The sequence below is a fragment of the Psammomys obesus genome, unplaced genomic scaffold (assembly GCF_907164565.1).
Source record: "Psammomys obesus unplaced genomic scaffold, mPsaObe1.curated_primary_1811, whole genome shotgun sequence".
Classification (NCBI taxonomy): Eukaryota; Metazoa; Chordata; class Mammalia; order Rodentia; family Muridae; genus Psammomys; species Psammomys obesus.
In genome coordinates, this window is record NW_026593286.1 from 5,182,338 (window position 1) to 5,201,377 (window position 19,040).

Sequence of the window (19,040 nt, forward strand, 5' to 3'; positions counted from 1 at the left end):
AGGTGTGGCCTTGATGGAGAAAGTACAGGCCCTCTTTGAAATTAGAATTTCCTCGCCATTTCTAGTTTGCTCTCTGATTGTGTGTGTGGTTCAAGATGTAAGCTTTTTGCTCCTGTCCCCTTGCTTGCTACCTGCTGCCATGCCCCCTTGTTATGATAAACTCTTATCCCTCTAGAACCACAAGCCTGAATAAGCTGTGCTCTAAGTTGCTTTTGATCATAGTGTTTCATCACAACAGCAGCAAAGTGGTTAACACACCGACCAAAAAGTGGGTTGCAGTATCTAAAGATCTTGAAGCCAACTACAACCGCAGCACACTTGTTTCTGCTTGCACTCAGCATGGTTCAGCTATCATCCCTGTAACTCAAATCCCTTTAGGAATGACTATAACTCAGCGAAGAATGACTTTTATTTGGTCTTCCACTCCCACTAGAATGACATCATAAACAAGGTAAGTCCTCCATGGTTTAATGCTCTCACTCACACATTGGTTGAGGCCATGTTGCAGGATTCTCTGGAGTTGTGCACAAGTCTACGGAGGCTTAGTAGCAGACCAAAGGATGCAGCACCTTTGATTTGACAAACGGGCAAAGCACGTGCTATTTCATGAGCTACATTAGAAATAATGGCGTCACATTAGCACACATCCTGCAGAATAATCATGGGGAGATCCCACTTGGAAAGCTTGACAGTTCCCCCCCCCCAAGTGTGAGCACAGCCTGAGCATTGTCTAACTCTTTTTCAGGGTCAACAGGAGCACCCTATGTACAAAGACAGTTTTCTTAAGCTGGTGGAGACAGAGTGTGGAAATACGAACATGTGAGCACAGTCATTAACGGGGGATTGGCAGGTAGATTAGGCTAATTTAATCTTACAGGGAACTTTACATTTTACTTCTTTTATTCAGGTTCCTCACTTAAGTTGATGGTAAGGGCCTGGTTCTGGTTTTCTGTCTGCACAGTCTGTGTGCTGTCAGAGGTTTTATTTTTTGCAAATCCCTATGGAGAGGACAGACCCTTCCTCCTGGTGGTTTCAGACATGGCGAGCACCTTGGTCATCAGGGTGAAATGGAAGTGGGATGTTCTCACTAACAGAAATGCTCCAGTTTCCATCCATTGGCCGTTTTCATTATTGCCAGTTTGCCCCGTCCACTCTCTGCTTCTGAGACCCCAATGAATGAGCGTCCTGTGAGACCAGGATGGGTTTAAGTAGCAGGCATCCTTATTCCTCCATTCTCTGCTGACACCGTGCAGGGCTTGACTAGCCAGGCCAAATAAAAATAAACCCATCTGGGTTAACGCTTCCATCATTCTTCTACCTAAAATATTCATTCAACAAGCTTCCTGCTCAGGGTCCCTCCTTCAGTCGCTGAATGTGTGGTTGATGAAAAAGTTGAAAAACTTAGTTATGAGTGCTAACACTGCCTTATTCTCTCAGCACAACTCTTTTGTTCCAGCGAAGGGTAGAGGTGGAGTGCTCAACTAGATAGCTACTCAGAATCTGTATCAACATCCACATACTCCACAACGCCTAAACAAGAACGCTGGCATCTTCCTAAAGTAAGAGTTAAGTAGAATATCACATCCTAATGGAGAGAGCCCTCGCGTATCTTAGGTCTTATGAATAAGTTGCTAAATCCTATTTTGCTACACACTGATGAAAAAAAGCCTTGCAAGTGGCTTGATAATTAACAGATATTCCAAAGAATCTAGTGTCCTAGACAGGAGGTTTCTTGATGCTCTTACTGCAGAAAGAAGATTCATGCACAAAGATGTTCATTTCAAAGACCAGGTGGCGTCAGCTACCAGTGACCTATATCATGGAAACTGCTAGAAGTCTGAATATCACTGAAGTGCTGAGAACACTTGGAAAGACTATGAAGAAAACATCTTTGATAAAATAGTTGACGTAAAGGCCTATAGAAAACTGTGTATGCAGATGATGGCGTGTAAGTGAAGTGTAACATGCATAGGAAAAGCTGGACTTGGGCAAACACACAGACGTGTGAGCAGTGATCACTGGAGGGAGTGGGAGGTTGTTTATGTACATCTTTGCTGCCTAACTTCCTGTAATATCATTCGATAGCTTTAATGGGGAAATAATGAGAGGGTGGAGGAGGGGCACACCCAGTGAAAACAAAATGAGCAAAATGTGCCTCTTAAGGGTTCCTTCTGGGCTGGTCTCTTCAGCAGGAGTCACTGCCTCAGTGCCCCTCCTTTGATATGGGAATAAGGGAGAAGTTGCCCTAGGGTATTTAGAATATGGTATGATTTGGGGGCAGGGTGCTAGGGCTTTTTAACAATATGTCAGTGAATTCATCATACAATGCAGGAAAGGGGAAAGTAGGAAAAAAACACAATAACAGTATAGGTATAAAATCAGAGCCAGGGTTACAGTCATGGGAGACGCAAGGGATGAAGGTGGGAAAGTTCCAGGGGCGAAGAAGGCGTGCAAACACTTGAACCCTCAACCTCAGTACAAGGCTCTGAGATGCAGAAAGTGTAGGCGCCTTCACGGAGAAACACGTGACCCTTTGCACCTCTTGTCACGTGCAATGTCCTCCATACTCATGCCCTCAAGGGTGACTATGTGCTCAGGGACCTGAAAAATTCTCCTTTAGAAGTCAATAGCAGCACTGTCCGTCAGTGTCCCATGAGCCTCCAAACCCACATGGCTGTTAGACCTGTGAAAACAAAGAAGATGGTGAACTCGGAATGCTTTTCATACCTCCATTCTGTGATAGCACAGGCTTGTTTCAAACTGTGCTGGGAAGAGGTCTGGGCATGCCACCGGAACCAACAGGTTAGCCTGTGACATTATCTGTGCTTGTCTGGGAGTCCGCCCGTGCAAAGTGTGTGAGGTTCACCAAGCAAGGCCCAACTCATTCCATCTCAGCTAAGCCTCAGGGAAGCAATAAGGACTTCATTTGCTCAGTGGTCGCTACATGAAATCAAAATCAAATAGATAACCAAGTTGAAAACTGGAACATTTATCAAAATGCAGTTTCCAAATGACTGGCAAAGGAAAGTCAAAAGGTTTCTCTTTTGGAAAGAAAGTAAAACAATGAAGCCAAAGACCGGTCTCTGGAAAACAGGCCATGTCCAAGGACCTTCCTCCACTGTGGTGCTTGGAGAGGCTGCTCACTCCTGAGGAACAAAGCAGAGAAAGCAAATGCTTGCTCTGGAGTCTTACTTCCAGCTGTCGTGTAGGAGAAAGAAAAAATAAAATAGAGACAAGTGGTTGGACAAAAGGCTGACACAGGGAGGAAGATGGGAGAAGTGCTAACTTCCTGTCTGTCTGTGCTTCCCCTGTGCCAGCTTTCACTCCCCTGAGGCTGACCCTCTCTGCCCTGTCACACCTTCCCAGGGAAAGGTGATCGCCCTGAGCCCTGGAGAAAGGAGCACCAAGAGACACTGGAAGACTAGAGTCTGAGACACTTAGGCCTGGCAGCCAGTAACACTAAACTTTTCTTAAGGGTGGGAAGGTCAAGAAAGTACTGACAGGCTCAGTTTTTCTAAAGATGTCACTGGGAGAAAATTATGGGGCATTATTTGTGTGTGTGTTTGTGTGTGTGTGTGTGTGTGTGTGTGTGTGTGTGTGTGTGTGTTAGTATGTGTTAGTACTAGTATGTGTACTAGAATGTGTTAGTGTGCAAACTAAGGTATGTGTTAGTGTTTGTTATTCTGTGTGTGTATGTTAATGCATGTTAGTATGTGTGTTAGTGTGTTAGTATGTTTTTCAGTGCATGTTAGTTTGTTATTGTGTGTGTTAGTATATGTTAGTGTATCAGTGTATGTGTTAGTATGTGTGTTTCTGTAATGTTGATGTGTATCAATATGTGTGTTAGTGTGTGTCTGTATGTGTGTGCTAGTATGTGTATGTCTACACATAGAAGTTAGAGGACAGCCTCAGGTGTTGTTCCTCAGATGTGGTTCACCTTTTTTGTTTGTTTGTGTGTTTGTTTTGCTTACAGCATCACAAAAGCAGTTGCCACACCTGGCTTTGACACTTGTTAGATTCTTTTTCCATCCTGTCTTTCTTTCTCATATATGCACACACACTGTGCACACCTCAGCACATGGTACACACACTGTGCACACACCAGCACGCGGCGCATACACACATGCAAGAGTGATGGCACATCCTTGTGAGTCATTTGTATTCACCCTTTCGTTAACTCGAAGCATCTTAGCAAAGGCCAAAGCTAAGTGCAGGTGGGCGGGTAGAAGGCCGGTCTGTTTGCCCACATCACAGTCAATAGCTGAAAGGAAGGGCTCAGAGCTTCCTGGTGGCTGTATCAGCACGGACCTGAGTCTCGTCTGGTTATTTCTACTCTTTAATCACATTTAAATTTATTTTCATCATTTGTTTTGTCAGTTTCTTCCTGTTTTCTTTTCCAACTTATAGATTAAAAAAAAAAAACTGTCTCAAAATCCAAAGTGCGGTTTATTTTAAATTTTTTAAAAACTTCAAAATTAAACATCATTGTGATGATATTGAAATGGGCTCCTCCTGAGTACCCAGGGCCTGAATTCTTCAGTATATTCAGGAAGTGCCACTCAGTTTTCTAATTTCATCAGGTGTAAGCCTTCCACAATGGAGGCCTGGAGACATAAGTGTGTGAGAGGCAGCTCAGGAGGCCAGCACAAGGGATCAGTGTGAGACATCAATGTGACGGGACAGCATTAGGGACCAGTGGGAGAGGCTAGCACATCACAGTCCCAACCTTCCTGCTGCGCTGAGCCAGTCCTGATGGAGAGGGGAAACAATCCATATGTTTCTTTCCATTCCTTACAGTTTCCTTGTAGACCAAAAAAACCACCATAGCTGTGCCTCCCCCTCCTCCCCACCTCCCCATGCTCCTCAAATCTTCAACATTTGGTCTCAGGATTTGGATAGGTGCTGAGAAAACATGTTTAATGCAAATGGCAAGATGCTGGAGCAAAGCCTTGAGTTCGATGTTGCCAATTAATTGAGTTACATGTTATTGTGCAAATGAGCTGTTGTTAAAACCCTCCCATGTCTCCCTGGAACTTTTACAGATAGTGGAAGGGTGATTGGAATACATCTACCTACCCCACAGTGATAGACATTAAAAAAAAAACATGAGGATAAAAAACATTTTAAACATGTTTCCACAAAAATATCTATAGTAAAGTATTAAGTAAGAAAAAAATAGCAAGTCTTAGGTCAGTATGACATCATTTCAATTTATGTGAAAACTGCTGTAAGGCTGGCGAGTGTTACACAGACCCTGTAGGCTAACTGTGCCCTAGAGCCATCATCAGGGTGGAACATAAGGAGGAACTCCCATTCCTTGTCTCTAGACTATGATTTATTTGCTTTGTTCACAGTGCTTTATTGTGAGAGCTGATAGCATAGGAAAATAAAACAAGTGAGAAACCAGCACAATTAAAAAATATTCTTAAAACACTAAAATTTTCAGAGCCAAAAAAAAAAAAATTGCTAACTCACCTCATTGCAATTTGATTTCTCTCCATGAATGGTCACCCACCTTATTTGATTTTATTAGCAATCTCTTTCAGAAGAACTTTGAGATCGTTAAGCTTGGCGAGGGGGAGAAACAGAACCCAGTCTTAACACAATTTTTCAACATTCTATTTTAAATGACAAGAATGTTTAATGTTAAACAATAAACACGACACAGGAAAGACATGGCCGGCCCTGCTTATTGCTTACTATGGTCAGCAGTTAGCAAACATTAGCTTCGTGAAATGCAGGTCAAAAGGTTTTCCTCCCAGAACGAGCAGATTATGTTGGCACAAGAGTAATGTTTTCAGATATGCAAATGTACTCAAATGTATGCAACATTTACTAATAAAGTTTTGCTATATAAAAATACTAATAAAATTACAAAGATAGTAGTAAGATATAATTTTATGCCTCCTAACACACACACATACACACACAGAGTAAATCCCCTAATGTAACTTACATAAATGATACATAAGATTATTCTGCATATTATATGAGGTTCATGGCCTCATTTTAAGTCACATGCCACCTTGATGTAGTTTGTTAAAGTGCATGGTCAGGTTCTAATTTCTGTGTTATGGCTCCCAGCATACTGTGACATACTCCAGGGGGAAAAAACCTGTGTTGAAGTTGGGACTGTTTCCAGTGATAGCCTTTAATTTAGAAATAAATGATAATAACAAAGAGAAACTGTGATGGCTAATGGGTGCCTCAGTGAGCACAGTGGTGAGAACCCCACTCCTAGGATCTGGTCAGCAGTGAGTGACTTTGTTTTCTATTATAATGAGATGGAAAATGGTTTTGCTCCTCCAAGGGATTTTGCTAATAGTAAAAGGGTATTAATAAGCCACTTCAAGGAGAGCAAAAGACTCACAGATTAAAATAAGTGAAACAGAGAACAAGAAGAAAATAAGCAAAACTCAGGGTTGGTTTTGTAAAACACTGAGCAAAACCAACAAACCTTTCTTTAGCTAGAAGGCTATTGCCTTCTGTTTCTGTTGTAGTGCTGTGCAAACTTGAAGAACCAGGGGCTCTTTAAGCCTGGATTCTCCCCACATATGGGGAGAACGTAGCTAACAGGCTCCTGCAACAGAATGATGGCTAGGAAGGCCTAAACTACAGCCAGTTAAACCACAAGAGCAGCTGCCAGTATACACAAAAGTCCTCCTCCAGGAGCAGGCTGGCCACAGGTCAGACAACTATGCATTAGGGCACACACCAGATAAAATGGAGGTCTCATGAAGAACAGACCTGGAGCACCTACATCCAGTTCCCTTTGTTCTCCACTACGGCAGGTTAGAACCTTACTGAGCTAGGGATTTCTCTAAGTCTGTATACCCTAACAAGACTGGATCAAGAACACAGAGCCCAGGGCCAGTAAGATGGCTCGCCAGGTAAAGACACCTGATGCTAAGCCTGGTGACCTGAGTTCAATCCCCCAGGCCTACACAGTTGGAGAAAATCAAGTCATAGAGTTGTTCTCCACACCCATAGTGTGCCATGTGCACACACACACAATTAAAATATAATAATTTTTAAAAATAACAAAATTCAAACAAGCTAGTAGCAAACAAGGAGAAAGAATCAGTATTAGCCGGGTGGTGGTGGTTGGTACATGCCTTTAATCCCAGCACTTGGGAGGGAGAGGCAGGTAGATCCTTGAGTTCAAGACAGCAGCTCTACAGCGTGAGTTCCAGGACAGCCAGGGCTACACAGAAACGCTGTCTTGGAAAAAAAAAATCAGTATCAAAATGTTTCCAACAAAGAAAAGCTCAGGAACAGAGAGACACCTTCATTAGTGAATACCATCCAACATTAGAAGGTGAACAAACACCAATACCATTTAGACTCTTCCGCAAAATAGAAGAGGGACAGCTTCCAGACTCCATGTATGAGGCCAAAATTACCCTGGTCCCAAAGACAAAGATAGCAAAGAGGACTATAGGCCAATATCTTGGTGGAAAAAAAAAGATTCAAAAAACATCAATAAAATAATAGAGAGCTCAATTCAAGAGCACATTAAATGACCATCCACCATACCTAGGTGCAGTTCACCCTGAGATGTAAAGGTGGTTCGGCATATGAAAACCCATGGGTATAGTAAGCTACGTGAACAGAATGGGGACAGAAACAACATGACCCACACATTCAGTAGAAAATCAACTCCAGATTTCTTCTACAATAGAAATTCAACAAAATAAGCACTTACTTAGATACGATAAAGACTATGAAGAAAGAATCTTATCACCACATTCAATATCCCATCATTTCTAAGATCTTAAGACAAGAATTCTTTACATCAACACTGTTATTCTAAACAATGTTAGCTCATGCAATCAGGCAAGAAAAGAAAAGAAAAACTGTCTAGATCTGTTTGCATAGGGTATCAAATAATATCTTGTAACAAAGACTACACCAAAAATCTCTCCTGGAAAAAATAAATTTTATAAAAATGGAATATAGAAGTTCCACAAAACATTAAAAACAACCCAGTGACCTCACTGCTGGTACACAGCTAAAGAGCTGATGTCAGAAGATTGGAGGCATCCTACATTGAACCATTCACTGCAGCGCTATCTATAACCCAAGTGTCAACCAACAGATTGATGTATCAAGAGAACGTGGCTCATGTATCAGAAGAGAACAATTGTACTTAGAAGAAAGGAAGGAAATTCTCCCATCTACAGGGACACAGATGGTTCCGATGGCACTGCTGAGTGAAATAAGTGAGGCACAGACAGGCAACCCCCTCCAGTGAGCTCTCACTTACGTGTACAGGCTTAAACAGGCAAAAGGACCAGGGAAGAAAGGAATGGCAATGGACCTACTATACACTGAGGTGAGAATGATTACTATTATACTATATGCATGTGTTATTATCAGTCTATACATTGATGTTGCCTGTTGTATACATGAGATGTGCCGAAACCACAGGTGGCTCTTAAATTGAATCCTAGGATAGTATTACTAGATGCAGATAGTAACTCTGTAAGTATGTAAATTAGCTACACTGGATTGTGGTGATAATTTTACAGTGTATACACGAATCAAAATATCCAGGCGTATCCCTCAAATACACTGAATTTGTGTCAATGATATCTCAATAGAGCTGTTTAAAATCAAAGTCAATTTAAAAGGAAAATAAAAAGATGCAAAACACTTGCTCTCAAAACAGAAATTAAGGACATGATTGCCAGAATTCTATGAATAGAAAGGAAGGAATTCTGGTGGCTCAGAGTGAAAAGAAAGAGGACAGAGATGCAGCATAAAGAGAGGTAGAGGCAGTGAGACAGCTCATCAGATGCGGGAGGAACTGCTTTGTGTGGCTAGGGCTTCCAACAGCCTTCTGATTGTAGCAAGCATTTTTCAGTGTATACATGCATCAAAATTTCCAACTGTATACCTTAAATATATTCACAGGGGCAGAAGCTTGAGGGAGCTAATACATCACATCCACAGTAAGAGGAGGGAGAGTGGATACATCTATGCCTAAACTCCACTCATTTTTTCAATTCTTATACAGCCCAGGACCCAACCCCAGGGAATGGTGCCACCCACAGTGGGCTGGGCCTTCCTACATCAATTAATGTAGCCAAGACAATCTCTTATAGACATGGTCATAAGACAAACTGCCCTAGACAGTTGTTCACTGAGACCTTCTTCCCAGGTGATTTTAGGTAGTGTCAAGCTGACATTTAAATAAATCTAACAGAAGTGGCATTTCTGGACTATTCCACATGAAGGCTGGGAGCTTAAGAAGTAGTACAAGCAAGTATTTATAAGATGGCACAAGGCTCTTTTCTGAGACTGATACTCCAACCAAGGACCATGTATGGAGATAACCTAGAACCCCTGCACAGATGTAAACCATGGCAGCTCAGTCTCCAAGTGGGTTCCCTAGTAATGGGAACAGGGACTGTCTCTGACATGAATTTAGTGGTTGGCTCTTTGATCACCTCCCCATGAGAGGGGAACAGCCATACCAGGCCACAGAAGAAGACAATGCAGTCAGTCCTGATGAAAACTGATAGGCTAGGGTCAGATGGAAGGGGAGGAGGACCTTCCATATCAGTGGACTTGGGGCATGGAAAGAGATGTGAGAGGGAGGGTGGGATTGGAAGGGGATGAGGGAGGGAGCTACAGCTGGGATACAAAGTGAATAAATTGTAATTAATTAAAAAATAAATAATTTTTTTTAAAAAAGAAGTAATTCCACTGCAGGCCCCAACTCTTAGGTGAATCATGCAGACAGATGAACCCACATCTACTTTTTTTTTTAACAATGAATGTCTTCTTTTGTTTTCTGACCCTACACACCAGCATGGAGCCAAAAATTCAAAGACATTAAAGTTAAATAAATCATTCCAGAACTCTGAGTCATACCTTTGTATCCAGTTGTCTAAACCGATGCCTCATCCTGCAAGAAAATTAAAAAGTAAAGTAAGACAAAGAGCCTAAGGGAGGGAGTCTCATTGTCCCTATTTTCATCTTTCAAAGGACAGAAGACAGATGATGCAGTCTTCAGTCTCGGCTCAGGTCAGGGTCAGCTGCACTGGTCTCTCTGCTGTTCTTCCTCATGCCTAAACAAAGCAGAATTCCTTTCTCACCCCAATCAGGAAGACAGAAAATTAATGCTATGTCTGCTGATAGGGGTAGTGAAAGCTGAGTCATAAGATCTACCTTCCTCCATATCCAAGACCTGGGAGTCTAGAACATAGGACATCCACGCGGTCTCAAGAGAAAGAGTATCCTACGCCCCTCAGTAGCTGTATTAATTCTAACAGATTATTCGTGCTCATATTTACTTATACTGGCCAGAGCATACTTTGAGGAGGGTTTAAGCCCTAGAAAAAGTGACTGTCACTGAGGAAGGTCAGCCTCCATGACAGGAAGAGCAGGCTTTCAGTGATTCTATGATATACTACTTACATATCATCTGTCGATTTGATTGTCTTCCCTACTTCAAGAAGTTAAATGACTGGGGTCTTGTAGGGAGTTTTTTTTTTAAACCCACACAATTTAAATATGATAGCCATTACTCTCCAGAGATAGCTTGTAACAAGCCACCTTCTGGTTCTCTGTTTCAGCAGTGCAATGATAATCATACCTGTGGTCTCTGCAAGATAATGTGATTGCCCATGACCTCTGAGTCTTCCTGAACTCATTTCCGCAGTTTGTAGCTCTTGTTTCTTGGCTTTATGGATGCTAATATCTATCATTCTACATTCAAGATCTCAATGCCTAGAACACAGGACACCTCACTTTTCTAAGAAAAAGATGCAACCTTTGAGGACGCTTCCTGTTCCCTGCCCTTTAGGGGGAAAGTCAGATTAACTGGAGTGGTCTCTCCCTGTTTTGAGGGACTGGCATACATCTAAGGATTTGTCACCTGCAATTGCTTGGGTGGTACTTTTGAGTTACTATCACTCTCCACTGAGAACACACCTTACTGAGCATGCTCAGACACACTGCCGCTTACATATGCAAAGTGAATGACATACTCCTCTGAGTTGTCGCTGGCTTTCGTGTTGATCTTGACAAGGTAATTCTCCTTCATGACGCCCTCCCACGCCAAAGTCTCATTGTCCTCATTTCTGAAGCCTGAAATAATGAGAAAAGGAAAGCTGTTCAGACTGCTTCATCTGCCTCTGTCTTCCGAATCAGTGGCCAGCAGGCATCTTAGAGGCTCTGGGACTGGAACAATTGGATCTGTCTGTACCAGCTGATCTGACACTAAGAATGAGGTGGGAGCCGCCTGTGTGGACTAAGAATGTGATCTTTATTCTAAATAAGATCCGTTTGACCTTGCCTGTGTCTTCTGAGACTTAACCAAGTCATCTGTTAACAATGTGGGTGCTCATGCTTGGTGTGCCTACTTCTCTGTTTTGATGACATAAAAACACAAAGCCATTCCCTTGGGTAATTACTACAGGCTTTCCAACTCTCGATCTTTAGACTCGAGGCCAGGAGATCTTTAGAGGCGAGCAATCTGATGACATTGATTCTACTTTGAAACACATGGTCTGGGTCATAAAAAAAAGCCTGACCTCCAACCTCCATCCTCCCCCTTTCCCCTAAAGCAGGTTAAACTTACACACTGGCCTAGGACATGTTCCAGGGAGGTTTTTATTTAGGTTTCTTATGGTATGTGAGCCTTTCAGATGGAGGCCAAAGAAAGAACACATCATCAAGATCACTAATGTTTGCAATGGACACCCGGAGAGTTCATGGGGACAGGAAAGAGATGTGTGAGTAGGTGGCCACTTAGAATAGATTTGTGTGATTTTTACCCTTGACTTGCCATGTAAATGCACACATTCTTATATTAGAGTTTATAAACTCTACTAACTTCCCGAATTGAAAAAAATCGGAGATCAAAGCAATATTTCAGTGACTAGATTCAAGAAAATTCTATCCAGCAAACATATCTTTATCTTTAAATGGCTGTTATTACTCTTCAAGACAATTCCTAACCAATTTCCTTTCAAATGCGTTTTGGAGTAGTTTCCAATGTCTTTCTTTCAAACTAAATGCTTAGAACTCAACATATAAAAGATTGAAATTTCTGGACACAGGCAGCCAGAACAAGAATGACAAACGGCTGAGAAAAACAGCCAGCTTCCCTCACAGTCAGGGAAAGGATAGCTGAAATGGTAGCCTAGCATTTTCACCAACTGTACCAAAAAAAAAAAAAAAAAATTAGCAGGCTCTAAAGTATCAGACATATTTGTCCCAGCAAAAATATGGAGAAGCCCCTGCCCATATTCTGGGAAAACTTCATCCATTGTAACAACTTAATGGTGACAGAGGATGAGAAGGTGGTAAGAGACGTTACACAAAGAACTGGGGAGACACATGTTCTTTATCAGATATTTCTCTCCTAAAATTAACATTAAAAATAATTCATGTGGTGAAAATGTTCATATATCACTTCTTATCATGACATCATGGGATTACTAAGAATCAAACCAGGGGCTGGAGAGATGGCTCGGTGGTTGCCAATGTTTACTGCTCTTCCAGAGGATCTGAGTTTGGTTCTAAGTATCCACATCAGGCAGCTCACAACTGCCTATCCACCACTCCAGCTCCAGGAGAGCCAACACCTTGTTTTCTGCAGGCACCCGAATTCATACACACATACTCACAAAGACACTCACATACATACATAATTAAAAATTAAAAATCAATCCTTTTTTTTAAAGAGCCTAACAAAACTATACATATTAACAATAAGGAAGTGGTTGGATTAACTATGGCACCTTCATACACTAGGATATTTCATAGTTAGAATTCTTAGCATTATTTGTTCATGGATATTAATCATGTTGATGGTGTATTATCAGCTATATAAAAGAATCAATTACTCTATGAACAGTTACATATAATATACTCCAGGCAATGTACATCCCACAGAAATTAATGCTGTTTTGCATTTATCTCTGGGTGGTGGTCTGGCACTGGATCCTTACTTGCGCTTTTCTGTATTTTTCAAATGTTCTGTAAAGACCATGTATTGCCTTCCAAATCAGAAAAGAACAGTATATTTTCTAAAAACACAATTACCAAGAAGTATGCTTTTTTACTTGAAGATACTGCTGACCAAGTTTTTAAAAATATGAAAATGAAAGTTTGGGGCCTGCCTTTTTGAACATTATTCGAAAAAACAATCTTGTATTTTTCCTCCAAAGAAGGGCAATTTCAAAATTAAACCTGTGATCTCCCCATTGTGTGGGAGGCAAACACAAAGTGCACCTAAGAATGGACTGACAGCTGGAGTCCCTGGGGAAGGCAGGGTGCTATGGTTTCTGGAATCAGTCCTCTCCAAGAGGCAGCAAGCAACTCCACAGTGACTGTGCAGGCTGGAGAGTCGCTGGTGAGGGAACTGGGCTCTGGCTCCCTCTCCATCCTCGCTGCCACCAGTGGGGAGAGGGGACCTGTCCTTCTGTTTCTTTGCCTCCTCCTGAGAGTGAGATGTGTGGGAAGAGGGTGTTGCTTTTGTCCGTGGAGCATCTCTCGTTCGTCCAGTATCTCTCCAGGGAAATGAGTAAATAACAAAGCGTTTCTGACATGCTTGTTTGCTTCCTTATGCTGAAACTCCTTCCTATTGGCTAGTCATGGGGTTCTGTGTCTGCTTGACAGTCTCACCTTGCTTCACTGCAATGCATTTTACCCTTCTCCTTTAAGCTGAGCCTGAAGCCAGGAGTTGCTCTGCCTTCCTGACACTGAGCTCCCTGGTTCTGCTGATCCCAGGCTGGGTGTACTATATTCTGAGGGAATGGACCTTTACCTACCTCATAGCATCCCCATCAGTTCATGCCCAGCCTGAGTCAGTGCAATGACCAGTTCTCTAGATCATTCCATTTCCAGACAAAACTGAACGTTAGTTTGACTCTGCATTTGTCTTTATATTGAGTCAAAACCATTCTCATTGCAATAGGTGTGTGTGTGTGTGTGTACATGTTCATGTGCATATGTTCATGTGTAGGCTATATGCGGATAGCCTGTCTATCTGTGTGGATGCATAAGTATACACATTTGTGTAGAGACCAAAAGGTAAGAACTGGGTGTTTTCCTCGATCACTGTCCACAGTTTTGAGACAGTGGCTTTCAGTGAACCTGGAGCCCACTGGTTGGCTCAATTAGCTAGCAAGGAAGCTGTCTCTGTCTCCACAGCAATGAAATCACAGGCATATACCACCCTGTCTGGCCTTTCAAGTCCTATGCTTGGAAGGCAAAGCTCTTGTCAATGAAGCCATCTCTCCAGCTCCTTTTCCTCACTGACTTTTATTCATTGTTCAAAAATAAGGAAATACGTAATCCTTCCTAAGGCATTGATTGTACCCCCTCAGTCTTCTCCCAGATTCTGGAGACTTTCTCATTTATAACATGAGCTCAAGATGGAACCAAATGTAATTGTGGGCATGTCACTAAATGCCTCTGACATTTGGTTTTTGAGTACTTAGATTCCAGATCTGTACTCTCGGTTCCCTACTGAACATAAAGACTTCCACTCTTTCAGTTAATAACGGCTCAATTTGTTTTCCAAGGCAAAATAATAGGGAGAAAGACAGCCACTAATCCAAATTGTCAAAATACTTTCATCAAGGAAGACAATTACACATGTGAGATGGTTAATGACACCTCCAAAGTGGCATTTAATGTCTTGGGATGACACAGTTAAAGTTGAATATGAAGGTCCTTTCTGCTTCAGGCTGATTTAAAGATGGGAGTGTATTTATATTCTGAAATCCAGGCTATATATGGGTCAGGTCTCTGCATAAGGGAATGAAGGTCAGCCATGAGTATTTTGCCTTCAGTTTGATGTAAAGAATCCCATAGAAAGATGGCTCTTGGCACTTAAAATTCATTATAGTTGCCACCAATTATCATATCTAGGATAGTGACATTTTTGCTTTCTGAATCATAATATTTGGAGTTCCATCAAAGAGGTATGGCCAACTCAACATGATATGTAAATCTGGTAGCAGAAGTTCACGTGTTTCATCACATACCATGAGGCAAACAACCAGAACAACACATACAGCTGACTGTTGTCAATGGACAGTCACCTTTGCAAGAGCCTCTGATGGAGCAGAATGGAATGGAGCTGTGTGAGAGGAACTAGGACAGAGACCCAGAAATATAGAATTGCCAACAGCATGCTACAAACATAACCTTCTCTGGAGAGTTGCACAGTGGACTGTAGCCAGCAAAGTGACAGGGGCAGAACGGCCCTTTGGGAGGTCACTCTCTGCCTCGGAGTTCTCCAGATGGTAGGCATAGGGCTTTAGGACTTAAAGTTACCCCTTTCTGGTTTTCATCTGCCTTGAGGTGTTGGCTTCTTTCTATTGCTTATCCTTCCTTTCTATAGTAGAAATACTTATCTGTGTCTGCCCCCATCACTGGACCTTGGAAGCATGTAACTTTGATACTTGCAAAGGCTTATACCTCAGTTTGGATGCAGTCTTAGATGAGCTGTTGGCTTTAAACATTTGAATAATACTGGAATAATAGTTAAGACTTCAGGGACCATGAGAATGAAATGAATACATTCTGTATTGTGAGGTAGACATGAAGGTTCAGGAACCAGAAGTAGAATGACACCAGTTGGATGAGTTTTTCTCCAAATTCCCATGTGTTAAAGGGTTGGCCTCCAAGATGGCACAAGGAGGAGGTGAAGGAGGCCCCACTTCAAGAGGTGGGGCCCAACATGCTCTTAAAGGAGATAATGGGAGCCATTTCTGAGTCACCCCTGCTTCCTGGAAAGTGATGTAAGTGATTTGCTCTGTCACACACTCTCTGCCAGGCCCAAAGCAATGGAGCCACCCAGTCTTGAACTGGATTCTCCAGCATTTAGTCAAGTGAACCTTTGCTCTTTACAAGTTAATTACCTAAGGTGTTTCATTTCAGCGACAGAAAGCTGACTAATAAAAGCAACCCAGATAGCCCTTTACCCTGTTGGAGCTAGGCTAATCCTCCTCCAAACATAGCTTCACAGAAGTAATAAAAGAAAAAAAAAACTATACCAATGGTTTCACACCGTCCATGAATTCTACTAAGGAAATTATTTACATTATTATTATGTTTGTCCCAAAGTCACTCTCCTAAATGAGGCTGCCCAGCAGCACTGCAATGCTTCCCAGCCTACCCTCAACCAAGAGACCAAGGCAAACATTGGCTGACCTGACACCCAACATTTAGAGATAGACAGTGAACCGACTGTAGAGACGGAGACCACACATCCTTTGAAACGACCCACCACTCCAGAACCCCAGCAGCTGACCCACTCACAGCAGGCAGAAGACTCCATGTTCTTCTCTTTACAGCAGCACTTGAAACACTTCTTCACCACCATGTAGAAGTAAGCGAAGACGACGAAGGGGAAGGGGATGTTGAGGCGGTTGCAGTACTCCTGCACCAGGAAGTACCGCTGGAATTTCCAGACCTGGTCATTGTTCTCCTGCACGGTGCCCACCGTGTAGCTGGCAGAGAGAGCAGAAACAGCTTAGAGACATGCCGTCTCCATCACTCCATTTGTCTACCATGGCAACACTGCTAGACAGGCAGCCGCGTGGCCCAGGCCAGGCAGGTCAGAAGACTCCGTGTTGATACCACAGCCAGGACAAATTGGTGCAGGCCACCTGCTGGCCTCAGTGTGGGTCTAGTTTTGGTTCTCTTTTGGGTTGTTCGTTGTTGTTTCTTTGTTTCTGAGCACACAGGAAAAATGAACAGTGAACTTCCAGATCATCCAGATTCCCAAACCTCTCAGTGATACCCTTTGCTCATCTATCTGTTATTGTGCTAGTCACAAAGAGGCCTGAGATGTTGACTCTCACGGAAATAGTTTATCCCTTCTTCTGTCTAATTTAAACAGTCTGGAGAATATTGGCTGGCATTTTTCAAAAGCCTCAGACAAAAAGCCAAAATGGCTGTCCTGGGGATTCCCGCCCCTCATGGCTAGGGAAACAAGCTTCTGCAGAAGGGGAGAGGGACTCTAGCAAGGGCTGTCACTAAGGACTGTCCCCCGTGAGCTGTACAGAATCCAGTTACAGACATACACAATTGCATTTGGAAAGACCTTGGGCAGAGAAAGAAATGTTGAAGGTTTCCCTCTGGTATGTTAACAAGGGCAGATACAACTTTCTGTGGACTCTGAACATGCAGAGATTAACAGATACACAACATCTGGAAACCAAGGTGAGAAAGAGCCACCTCTCTCCATCCAAGTAACAATACTGTCTTATTAACTATGAAGACTACAGCCGGGCTACAGGGCTCAGCTCTCTCCTCGGCACTGGGAGTTAATGGAGCTGAGACCGTGGCAGCTGCTTATGAGCTCGTCCACAGTTTAGCAATCTCAAACGCGTGCTCCAACTGAGCAAGCGAACTAGAGATCATGTTTAATTTGGGTAAAGTAGGTATTACTTTGGGAGAGAGTGTGTTAAACAGCCGCACTGTGGAAACTAACCAGACAAGAATTTGTACCCCTCCTCCAACTCTTGATAAGAAAACTAAATGGAAGCCTCCACAGACACAGATTTATAGGAACTGTGAGCACCATGAAATATGCAACACGACAACCCAGAAGAAGCTGAAAGCCGCACTCTCCAAAGCGAAAAACACCTCCACAGAAAAATTGCCTCTGAATGGAGACACGGGCTCTCAATTTCCTAACCAGAAGGATGTCTTCCTGTTGCTTTGAATTTCGCTGAGCACCAAGGAACTCAGTTTGATCTCCGCTTCTTTTCCCATGTTAAATTCGCCAATAGCAGGTTAGCTGTGGGAAGAGCATGTGGCAACCCATTACCAGCCTAGAATGGTTTTTTAGCTTGACAAGGTTTTTTGTTTGTTTGTTTGTTTGTTTTATTGTTGTTATTTTAATAGAGCCTTCAAAAGCTTCACTGTTTTGACCCAGTGACTTCACTTCTGGGAGTTCAGGCTAGAGATAATGAGGTACGGAAAAAGTTACACAGAAAAGGACGCACACACATGACCCATCATCACGCTGCAGGTAAGAGCTAGCCATGCCCCTTACCTAGAAGAGCGCATCTAACCAGTGAACACTGGGAGCACACCTCCTGGTTTGGGGATGATGATTTCGTTGTGCAGCCACTGAAATTAGCTAAATAAATGTTTGGATGCTGAAAAATTTGTATATGTTAAGTGGAAATAACTAGGCTCAAGCGTCTACTTGCAGCACAGTCTCACCATTTCAATCACAGTTCAGAGAGAAGTGGAGCTGTCACGGGGGCATTGCCAGTATCACGGCTGGCAATGATACTGGGCCACCCATCCTTCCACTCTCCAAGCATCGTGCAAGAACCGTCAGCGTCGCATGTAATCATTAAAAGGTCGATTTTACATTCTACCCCTTAACTCTTTATGGTCATGACTTTCAAGCTACCCAAACACCAAGGCTATAAAATAGAAAATATTTTCAAGATACAAGACATTGATTTATTTACTTACTTAGGTTCTCCTCTAGTTCAAGCACCTCCAGCTCCCTACATAGCTGCGGATGATCTTGAACTACTCATTTTCCTGCCTCTACCTCTCAGAGCTGGATTGCTGGCATAAGCCACCAACACAGCGCAACTTATGTGGCGCTTCAGAGAAAGCACAGGCTTCAAACATATTAGGCAAACAACCATCGGGGTGCATCCCCAGTCCCTCCAAGATGCTATTCTAGACACCCATTTGTTTTGATTAATTTAACGTGCAAATAGCTCTGTAAGTCCTGTTATCATCTGTGATAAACAGACTGAGAAAACTGAGGCACAGAAGGAGCAGGTGATTGAAGAGTTGAAGCCAGGATTTAGTCTAGCAATCTAGCCCCAGGTCTGTACCACATCTGTACAGCAAAAGGTGTGGTATTATGAGAGTTCTACTCTGTTTCCAAGGGGTTTAATAGGATGACTTGACATTTTCTCAAGCACAAAGCATTTGACAATTTGGGTAGTGTACATTTTGAGCACAATGAGATCTCTAAAGGTAAGAACCCATGCTTACTGAATGCCCACATGTATAAGCTCCTACAAGGCATG

At 42.6% G+C, this 19,040-nt stretch overlaps 1 protein-coding gene across 6 annotated transcripts in view; it reads right to left on the bottom strand.

The window, feature by feature from the left end:
* Positions 1-391: 391 nt before the first annotated feature.
* Trpm8 (transient receptor potential cation channel subfamily M member 8) overlaps positions 392-19,040 on the bottom strand; it is a 107,312-nt gene continuing 88,663 nt past the window's right edge. For 4 of the 6 annotated variants that reach the window (XM_055616431.1, XM_055616434.1, XM_055616436.1 and 1 more), the window contains 5 exons: positions 16,288-16,478; positions 10,998-11,097; positions 9,880-9,913; positions 5,476-5,567; positions 392-4,749 (listed from right to left, as the gene is read on the bottom strand). In XM_055616431.1, coding sequence (XP_055472406.1) covers positions 5,517-5,567; positions 9,880-9,913; positions 10,998-11,097; positions 16,288-16,478 — 376 coding nt within the window. In that variant the 3' untranslated portion in view covers positions 392-4,749; positions 5,476-5,516. The remainder of the gene's footprint in view (positions 4,750-5,475; positions 5,568-9,879; positions 9,914-10,997; positions 11,098-16,287; positions 16,479-19,040) is intronic. The other 2 variants (XM_055616432.1, XM_055616433.1) reach the window with 2 other exon arrangements.